We start from the raw sequence: 11279 nt of genomic DNA on the forward strand, positions 1-11279 counted from the left end.
CATATTTTTAAAATATATTTTTATTGATTTCAGAGAGCAAGGGAGAGAGAGATAGAAACATCAATGATGAGAGAGAATCATTGATTGGCTGCCTCCTGCAGGCCCCCTACTGGGAATCGAGCCCACACCCCAGGCATGTGCCCCTGGCCAGAATCGAACCTGGGACCCTTCAGTCCGCAGGCCGATGCTCTGTCCCCTGAGCCAAACCAGCCAGGACTTAAAAATATTTTTGAGTCTTTGCTATATGCCAAGCACTGCTGTGTGTGCTAGGGAATCAGCAACAAACAAAACAGAAAGTGATCCTGCCCTCATTGAGCTTACATTTCAGTGGAGGGATATGAAGAAGTTGGCAGAACCTCTGTCCCTAATAATGGTAAGTTAGACTTGCAATTCAAATTGTAAAACTTCTAAAATAAAGAAAAACTAAAGCTCCAAATAATGGTATTGATAGTTTAGATTTCCAGGCTTAGAAAAGAAGGATACAAATTAAGACAGAATGAATAATTATTCCAAAACACCGAGAAATATTAATATTTGCATTTGCTGGATACTTTGAGACTGCAGTCCAGAGTGAGTTTAGACAACAGGATCTGTTTTCTAGATTGATACAGGAAAGGTTGGTGTAGCACGTAACCGAATGTCTGAAGCCAGTTTGACCATAGGTAAAGCTACCCATAAGTATGTAATACCCTTATGTATTTTCCACTTTACCCTTTCACCTATCTTCTATGATCAAGCAGATAATGATTAATTGAAACCTGGCTCCGTAGAGTATTTTTAATAACGATTGCTCATTGTTTTCTAAAATGCTGCATTAGAAAAACTTGTCAGATTTGCATATACATTTTATGAATCCTAAATGGTTGATAAGAATGATTTGGCTTATAGCATAATTAAATATGTGAATAATAATATTTTTTAGAGTGCATTCTTCCATTTAGCAGAAAGATATATCAACTTTAATAGTGAGATACATGATCAAAATTCATATTGAACTGAATGATTTTTTTATTATTAACAGTGTTAGTCATGACTCAAATATAAATTATGTCCCTATGAATGATTTGTTTATATCTGGATTTTTTGGTCAATAATTCTTCAAATCACATTAGTTTCATGATGTGAAATTATATGCTAGCAACTGAAAATTATGTACTTATATTGGGCCTACATACACAAAATTTGGCATGTTAGGATGCACTTGATGGTGTTAATTGTAAAATAACATCACTGGGAAGGTGGGTAGTACTAGCTAGTCCACTTGTGAGCTAGTAAGTAAGCAAAAAATTTTTCTGAAACATCTCAGGCAAGCTGAATGTGAGATGTAAGAATAGTAGCGAACTCGGAATTATATTTAAAGTGCAATGTGAGCTCATCAGATTTACTAAAGATTTATCTTTGGCTTTAAGACTTATTATGCTGTTTAAATAGAATAGAGAGCATATAGCTTATTCAGTGATACCTGAAAATATCCACCTTAACAGGTAAATATTGGGAAGATGGATTCACCCATTGAAAAGTGGAACCTAATAATTGGCAACTTGGCTTTAAAACAGGTAAGTGATACACATATTTATTTATAGATCTTGGGTTTACAGATCTTGGTTGTTACCTGTAAGAATGAAATAAATTTTAGTTAAGTCTACCATTTAATTGTTTCAGGGGACCCCAAGTGATAATTTACTACTGCAAAAAAGGGATAGAATAAATGAATATCAATGATTTTAAAAGTTTTCTTTCTCTAGAAATTATGTACTTCTAAATATAAAAAACATACAATATAAAAATATAAATATACAAAATATTTTCTGTCATAAGTGTATAAGAGAGACAGAGTTTGAGTTTAATATCTGTACAAATATAGGATGTCCCAAAAATATATATATGTTTTAAAAAATATATTTTTATTGATTTCAGAGAGGAAGGGAGAGAGAGAGGAATATTGAAACATCAATGATGAGAGAGAATCATTGATTGGCTGCCTCCTGCATGCCCCCTACTGGGGATTGAGCCTACAACTCAGTCATGTGCCCTGACCGGGAATCACACTGTGAGCTCCTGGTTCATAGATTGACGCTCAACCACTGAGCCACACCGGCCGGGTAGGAACTAAAGTTTGTATATCATTAATCATGATGGTGATTACATGTAAGGTTATTGTTTAATGTCCACCAACCAAAGGTCTTTAAGAGCAGGGAATAAACCTGTTTTGACCACTGTGTTAGCCCAACACCAACCATAGTGCCTGGTACATAATAGACGCTAAATTAATAGTTGTTGAATAAATGAATTTGAATAATTTGCCACAAGAGTAAGTGGTGTAGCGAGGGGTCAAACTCTTATTTTTGGATTATAAAATCCAGTCTCTTGCCAACACTGCCTCTGGCGTCAGGCTTCGCTTTTGTGGGTTGTGTACTTTTCAGCCCTAAAGTCGCTATTTTCTTAGATGATCTGTGGATTACGTCATGAAAGTCACTTGAGATGTTTGTTAAAAACAGATCCCTGGACCCTCTTCCATACCTGGGCAGCTTGAGAACCCACCGCCTTAGAGAATATTAAAACTAAAATATAGTAGCTTCTCTAAAAGGCAGCTCAGTTACTAATAGCCATACTTTCCTCTGACTTCTCATCTGCACATTTATGTAATCAGGCTTACAGGTGTGTTTGCGAAATGAATAATTCCATTAAATTTTATAAAAAAATTTTTTTTAGGTTCAAGCAACAGTCGTCGGTTTTCTAGCAGCCGTGGCGGCAGTTATATTGGGCTGGATCCCAGAGGGGAAATACTACCTTGATCACTCCATACTGTTGTGCTCTAGCAGCGTAGCAACTGCCTTCATCGCCTCTCTTCTGCAGGGTAAGTACATTTACAAGCGCCCACTCGTAGTCTTTTACTTTCATTTCCCAATATTATGCCTATTTTTGTTTAAATGGTATGTGTTCATAATAAAAAAAAACATCAACAAGTTGTCTACAAACTTTAAAAATACCTTATTTCAGATATATTTATAGTTATTATATGTAAACCTGAGTGCAGAACAGGCTTTTGGAGTTGTCTTCTGGCCGTAGGTACTCTGGGACAGTTCTCAAACAAGATCAGGAGCATAGCCGAGTTACTCATTTGTTTCTGTTAAGTTAACTTAATTGAGAAACTTCTTTCCGGAAAATCATGCTGAGGATTTTACTGGCTTGTCCGTTGAGTAACAAGGATTCCAAGAATCCTGAGTTTCAAAGGCAGTCTCTCTGTTGAAATTTTTTCAAGTTTTCAGATTTCAAAGAAAACTGCACTATCTCTGTGGCAATACAAATATAACCGTAAGCTTAACATAGCAGATTGTTGGCTGTTGAACTTGAGAGAGCCAGAAGTTGTAAAACACTAACTACATGAGAAATTTTCAGTTGGGATATCATTTTTAAAATATTTAGTAATTAATATGAACTTCACACTGGATAACTAGATTATTTATGGACTCATAATCATAAAGACTTTGTTCTTTTTATTTTGTAATCATCATCTTTTCACCCTTATATCACCAGCAAAGTTCAAAAGAAGATTCTCTTGCTAGGTGATCATATAATGAAGCTAATTATTTGGCTAGGTTCTTTCCCAGAAATTAGAGAATTTAATTATAATTAAGATTTGACTTCTTGCCCAGCCAGTGTGACTCAGTTCATTGAGCATCGTGCCCCACACACCAGGAGGTCACTGATTTGATTCCCAGTCAGCGCACGTGCCTGGGTGTGGGCTCAATGCCTAGTAGGGGGCATGCAAGAGACAGTTGTTCAATGTTTCTCTCATTGATGTTTCTATCTCTCTTTCCCCCTCTCCACCCTCCTCTCTCTGAAATCAGTAAAAATCTATTAAAAAAGACTTCTAAAATATTTTCAAACGTTTCGTTTTAGTACTTAATTGTATCAGGAGTAGTTTCTGGTCTATACAGTCATGCACTGCTTACTGATGTTTCAGTCAGTGATGGGCCACATATACAGCAGTGGTCCCATAAGATTATCATGGAGCTGAAAAATTCCTATTGCCAAGTGACGTCATGGTCATTGTAATGTTTTAGCACAACGCATGTCTGTGATGATGCTGAAGTAAACAAACCTACTGTGCTGCCAATCATATGTGCCAGTATACTATTAGCACAGCCTGGCTAATGTGGCTCAGAGGTTGAGTGTCAACCTATGAACCAGAAGGTCATGGTTTGATTCCCAGTCAGGGCACATGCCCAGTTTGCAGGCTTGATCCCCACTAGGTGGCATGCAGGAGGCAGCTGATCAATGATATTCTCTCTCATCATTGATGTTTCTCTCTCTCTCTCCCTCTCCCTACCTCTCTGAAATCAATAAAAATATATTTAAAAAAATAAAAGTATAGCACATACAATTATGTCCAGTACATAATACTTGATAATGATAATAGATGATTATGTTACTGGTTTATGTATTTACTGTATTATTTATCATTATTTTAGAGTTTGCTCTTTCTACTTATAAAAAATTACTGTAAAACAGTATGGTGTGTTTCTTGGGCAGCAATCTCATACATCGAATGTTTACCATGTTTCAATTGCATCATTTTCTCTTGTGCTTGATTTAATCTCATGTTGTGTTGTACAGTAACATGATGTATAGGCTTGTAGCCTAGGAACAATAGGCTATACCATACAGCCTTGGTGTGCAGTAGGCTATAGCATCTAGGTTTGTACACATACATTCTGTATGATGTTCGCACAGTGACGAAATTGCCTAACAATGCATTTCTCAGAATGTATCCCTGTCGTTAATGGTGTATGACTGTATAGAAATACTAGAATTGGGTAGCATCAACACTGACCAAAGGAGAGTGAAGTTAAGCTATTAGAAAATATATTTCTGGTTAAAGAAATGTTAAAGCATTAGCATTCTATTTAAGCTCATTTGCTTCTGTTTTCTTTCTAATTTTGTTTTATTTAGAGAGAATTATTAAAAAATTTCAGTCTAGCACATGTATGTACTGCCTAGAATTTTCAAAACCATAAAAATTCCAATTTTAAAAATACATGTTCAGTGCTTCTTACTTTGAACAATATATGTCCTAATTTTATAACTTGACCTTTATAACCCAATTAATATATGTAGAACAGATACTATTAACCACCTTTTGTAGGTGAGAAAACTGACTCAGGTAAGTTGACTTACCTAATTTCATCAGCCTGTTCACAGAAAAAGCAGAATTAAAACCTATTTGATGACTCCCAGCTCTTTCCGTTGGTCCAAATGACAGAATATTTTTTTTTCAGCTGAAATTATATAGATGGCATTCTGTAATAGAACTTTCCATATAGGTATTTAAATGTGCTGATTTTGAAAAAAATTCTGCACGATCACATCTTGATTGATTATTGCATAATACATTTAAAAACTTTTTCTGCTGTTGCTTTTTTTTGTTCTTCATTGGTATTATGGGAAAGGTTAAGTCCATAGATTGAAAAAGCCTCCAGAATATAAGATATAAGACATGATTTTGAAGCAAGACAGCAATTCTACTTTTAAAAAAATTTTCTTTATTGATTAAGGTATTATGTATGTGTCCTTATCCCCCATCCTTCCCCCCCCTCCCCCAGCAATTCTACTTTCAACAATTTTGGCTTTATGGGATAGTAGAGAAAACAGTGGACTAGAGTTACTTACAACCTCTGTGACCTTAGGCAAGAATGTAAACCATACTCTCAGTTGTATTGCCTATGACACGAGTTTGCTAGAAGAAAATCTTTCAGAGTCATTTCCAATCTTAAAATGAGATCCTGTTGTTTTTTTATAGCCATATCAAGGCTTCCATATTGGTTTTTATTAGCACGTAAGTAAACTAATCTTAAATTGCCTCCATTGCATCCTTTGAATGAGTGTGTTGGCATGAGAAAATCTATACAATTAGGTGTGGATATAAACGTTATCATTTTTCTCCCGTTTCTATGATTCAGGAAGATAAGGACTTAAAAGTGTAAGTACACAGTCACATTTTCAGCTTCTGTCCTTTAGTTATAGGTTCTTAGACACAAACTTTGGATTGCGAGAGTATTCTATACAAAGACAGCTTCTGGCCTCATGTTCAAAATTCAATTGCTTCCTTCCTCTTAACATTTCAATACCTTCAAGTAATAAAAGGAAGCAAGTATTCCTGGCGACCACTATGTAAACAAATCTGTTTTTATTGGTTTTCTTCCCCAGTTGCTATGCATATAAATATGACTTAGCTTTCTTTGATATTTTCATGCATTATTTGAGGGTTAAAATAAAATGTGTGTGTTTGATACACACAAATACATTACATCTAAGACATACAAGTTACTAAATTTGAAACTTTAGCTTTAACTTTATTTTACCGGACGTTTTCAGGTGTCTAAATGCAACGTTGACCTTCTCGAATCTTCCATGATTCCCCTCTTGGAATTCCTTTAAGGGCATTTTGCCAGAGCACTGGTGTCAAATGTTTTGTTTGTGTTAGTCAGCTTGTTTAAGCAGTCTAACTGAAATTCATAGGCTGTTTGTCTAGCCGGTGTCTTTTGTATGTAGGGGAATTGATTGTTTTTAAAATCATAGCAGAAAAGTAATGAATGTTCTTTCTTCTAGGAATAATCATGGTTGGGGTTATCGTTGGTTCAAAGAAGACTGGTATAAATCCTGATAATGTTGCCACACCCATCGCTGCTAGTTTTGGTGACCTTATAACGCTTGCCATATTGGCTTGGATAAGCCAGGGTTTGTACTCCTGTCTTGGTAAGTTGACTTGACACTAAATATAATGTGTTAATCAGAGTCTCTTTAAATAAATATTGTTATAGCAATGCCATGAATCTGTGGTGGCCTTCATCCATGTTAGAACTGTGGTTGAGACTGATTAGGACAGTAACTGCTATTCGTTGTACACGTACTATGTGTGGTGGTTCTCATATATTTTTTCTTACATACTTGTTTTCTTATAGAGTTTAAAACTCTATATTATCATCTCTAATTTCAGATGAGAACACTGAGGCTCATGCAGGTTATGCATGTTACCCACTCCTGGTAGGAAGATTGAACACGGTTCTGTCTATTCTATGACCTCTGCCCTTTCCTCTAAATGGGCAGCCAGTGGCGTCAACGAACAGTGTTCTGATACGTGCATTGTACTACTGTCCCAGAACACAAGCTTATGGTGGTGCTTGAAACCTAGTGATTTTTCCCCCAATCAGAAACCAGCTTGGCCATTAACTAAAAGAAAAAAAAATCACCATGAAAATTAACCTGAATACTCTGTGAAGTTGGAGTTATCTTATATATGTGATTTCTGATAATAGTGATAGAGTAGTTATAGAATCTAATGACTTGTTTACTGTGATTTATACTCTGGGACTACTACCAATATAAATGAATATGATTCGTAAGAATCGATTTAGTGCTAAAAATTGGTTGTGGTTCATTTTTCTTTTAGATGCCAAATTTTTAAAAATTAAAACAGAAACCCACAGTAATACAAAGGGGGAAAAAAGATAGTTTATAAGCCAAACCAGGAGCATTTATTCACATATCCTCATATATTTTCATGGAGACTTCACAGATTTATGCTTTACTTTAGAGTAAGTCTAAAGTACATTTGGTTTGAAGAAGAGTCTCAGATACATGTTTTTGAACTAAAGGAAGGTCTTGAGCATAACAAAGGCAGAAATTATCTACTACTTTCAGAGACATCAAGGGAGGCTTCATTTAGTATATAAAATTACCCGAATTCTGTAACGAGCAGCATAAAAATAATGCTTAGTAAGAGTTGATGCGTATGTTCAAGGAATAGTCTTCTCATTTAGAAGATTATATGTTTCTACCTAGAATAAGGACATCAAACGATTAATGATCTAAATGTAAGGTCTCGTTCCCATAGGTCTTGGGTTGTTTTGTTGTTGTGGAATGAACAAGGAATGATATAAATTCAAGTATACTCAGGGTAATCCTCAATACCTTTCTCTCTCAGTCAATTAAAAACGTAGAAAATGAGAGTTATGTTTTTAAAGGGATTATTTGCTCTAATTTATATTCTTGGGTGGCAGTTGGTCATACTTTTGTCCTCTAAACTATTATACAGTTTAGAAACCGATGCTGAAGTTGGGGCTTGAAATATTGGCTTATGGCTAGTATTAGAGAATGTGACTTCATGTTGTCCTCCTACCGTGTCAAACTTACTCACCCACTCACAGCCAGGCAGCTGGACGGCTTGTAGTCCTCACCCCCACAGGAACAGGCTGTTAATGGTTGGTGAAGGGAGACTGTCATCGCTGGGCTGGATCCCAAAAGGGAAAGGTGTGAGTTAGGCATGCTTAGTGCCCGCTTCCCAAGTCTTACTAATTAGATAAGACTCCCCACTCTGAGGAAGAGATAAGAGGGAAGAAGGGAGGGGTAGGAAAGAGTAAAGAGTTTCTTTCTAATATTATTAAGAGAACAGAAATTCTATGGGTCTGGCCAGGAACATTGAGGATGGAGTTGGGGATGCGATGGAGGGACGGTAATGGTTTGGGGATGGGTTCCCTTACATACATAAAAAAGAAAGGTATATTGTTGCAGACTTGGGTACTTAATTACCATGCAGTCATTTTAACACATTTCTCAGCTGCTTAGTTAAAGCCACAGTGGTAAAAAAGTAAGAAAAAAGAATACCATTGAAAAATGTCATCATAATAGATGATACAGACCTAAGTATGAGATTCCAGAAGATAGATCAACTTTAGAGGAGAATAATATATGCTGACTTTTCAAATTTTATTTTCTAAAATTATACAAGTGATAAACACTCCTTATGCACAACTTAATCATAATCTATTGTCATCTGAAGCTTCAGTTTTTGAGTGGTATATATAATACATTAGTAGTTTAACTGGATCAAGAAATAAAGCAAAGTGGAATGATACCATCAGAGACCATAATTTTGAAAAATAATTTTCTTATTAAATATTGCTTAGACTTTTTAGGCCTTGTCTTCTGCAAGTTGGCTCAAAATAATTCAAGCTAAATTAATTAAAATCAGATCTTTTATATTTCACCTGTATAATTTATTTCTCTAAAAAAGATATATTTTTTAACTAGAGGCCCGGTGCACGAATTTGTGCACGGGTGGGGCCCCTCGGCCTGGCCAGCAATCAGGGCTGATTGGGGTCGTCTTGCCCAGTCTTGGGGAAGGGACTGCAGGAGGTTGGCTGGCTTGGGGGAGGGACCACAAGAGGTTGGCCGGCGGCGGGAGGTTGGCTGTGAGAGCACACTGACCACCAGGGGGCAGCTCCTGCATTGAGTGTCTGCCCCCTGGTGGTCAGTGCGCATAATAGCGACCGGTCGACCAGTAGTTCAGTCGACTGGTCGTAACAGTCACTTAGGTTTTTATATATATAGATGGGCTACTGTAGTGATGTGATTTATAAGAAATAGATGTTTGGTCATTCAGGTGCTCAGAATATATTTCTCATATATATTTAGCCTTTGTCCAAGGTTCCTGACTCACAGCCTCCCCAAACTGTTGGGATTTTCTGAGTGATAAGAGCAATGGGAGCATCTTTTGTCAGAGTATTTTGTCATAATATCTTGTCCTCAATGCCTGAAGTTGCTTCAGAGCCAAAAGGTGAAACAGGTGTCTTGTTACTTATAACAAGCCCCTTTTCATCACGCCTGGGTGTATGTTAATGAGGTGACTTTTGGAAAGCACCTAAGGATGAGGCCGGTTGATTGCTGGGGGATTCACCCAGAGTAGAGGGATGGATCTTTCAGTCCCATCTCTGATGTCTGGGGAGGCTGGAGAGGCTGGAGGTGGGATCACTCACCAGTCACCAATGATTTACTCACTCATGTGTATTTAATGAGGCCTTCATAACACCCCAAAAGGATGGGGCTCGGAGAGCTTTGGGGTTGGTGAACACATAGAGATTTGGGAAGAATTTTGTATTCAGAGAGGGCATGGAAGCTATGGGCTTTCCCCCATACATTGCCCTATGCATCTCTCCCATCTGGCTGTTTCTGAGTTATATCCTTTTATTTTTTTTATTCTTTTACTAGAGGCCTGGTGCACAGATTGTGCACCAGTGGGGTCCCTCGGCCTGGCCTGTGGGGATCAGGCCGAAACTGGCCTGGTGCACGGATTCATCCAGGGCATGTCCGGCCCATCTCGTCCAGTCCTGGTCAGGGCCGGCAGGCTGGGGAGGGACTGCAGGAGGTTGGCTAGCCAGGGAAGGGCCGTGGGAGGGCTCAGCCAGCCCCCAGCAGCAAGCTAACCTACCGATTGGAGTGTCTGCCCCCTGGTGGTCAGTGCATGTCATAGCAACTGGTCCAACTATCGAACAAATGGTCGGACATTTAGCATATTGGACTGTTATTATATAGGACTAGAGGCCCGATGCACGAAATTTGTGCAAGAGTAGGCCTTCCTTCCCCCAGCTGCCGGCACTGGCTTCCCTTTGACACCTGGGACCCAGGCTTTCCTCCGGTCCCAGCTTTGTCCGGAATGACGTCCAGTCTAATTAGCATATTACCCTTTTATTATTATAGATAATAAGCTGGTAATTTAGTAAGTAAAATATTCCTCTGAATTTTGTGAGCCACTCTAGCAAATTAATCAAATCCAAGGAGGGCGTCGTGGGAACCTCTGATTTATAGCCATTCGACCAGAAGCACAGGTGACAACCTAGACTTGGACTGGCATCTGAAGGTGTGTGTGTGTGTGTTGGGTGTGTGGGGGGGTGTCTTGTAAGAAGGGCTGAACCCTTAACCTGTGGACTCTGATGTTATATCTTCCTGTAGATAGTGTCAGAATTGAGTTGAATGGTAGGACACTCAGCTGGTGTCTGAGAATTGCTTGGTGGTGTGGGAACCCCCACATCCCAGAGTGGAATTGGTACAAGAATCATAGCTACTGATGGATTCCATAGTTGATTTAATAAAGGTTTTTCTGAAGTGTCAGTGTTTGAACTTCTGAAGTATCTGCATTGTGAGCACTAGGGGGCCTCATAAGATAGCAGTTGTCAGCCTGGAATGCGTAGTATTCTGAACATTTAGGTTCCAAGACCCCGCGCATCCTGCTGAGATGCCCAGTTCTTAGTAACAAAGTTTAATTCCTGAATTCTGTTAAACACTTAGCAGTCTTTAGAGACAAAAAGAGGATTTCATGGCAGCTTTAAGTTTTGGTTATAAATAGAGGCCGTATAGTATATGGCTCTCAAAGAACTGGACATGGAGAAAAGTCATCACTTAGAATTTTGGATATTCAGAAATGACTTGGAACAGCTCCC

General features: G+C 38.0%; 1 protein-coding gene across 1 annotated transcript in view; it reads left to right on the forward strand.

Moving 5' to 3' along the window:
- Nucleotides 1–337: 337 nt before the first annotated feature.
- Nucleotides 338–11279, forward strand: part of LOC102437512 (solute carrier family 41 member 2-like) — a gene marked incomplete at its 3' end in the record, with an annotated part of 19819 nt that continues 8877 nt past the window's right edge. Inside the window, exons 1-4 of the mRNA XM_006092754.3 lie at nt 338–373; nt 1485–1556; nt 2713–2857; nt 6613–6759. Of these exons, the coding sequence (XP_006092816.3) occupies nt 338–373; nt 1485–1556; nt 2713–2857; nt 6613–6759 (400 nt within the window). The remainder of the gene's footprint in view (nt 374–1484; nt 1557–2712; nt 2858–6612; nt 6760–11279) is intronic.

Source organism: Myotis lucifugus, unplaced genomic scaffold, assembly GCF_000147115.1.
Source record: "Myotis lucifugus unplaced genomic scaffold, Myoluc2.0 scaffold_103, whole genome shotgun sequence".
Lineage (NCBI taxonomy): Eukaryota > Metazoa > Chordata > Mammalia > Chiroptera > Vespertilionidae > Myotis > Myotis lucifugus.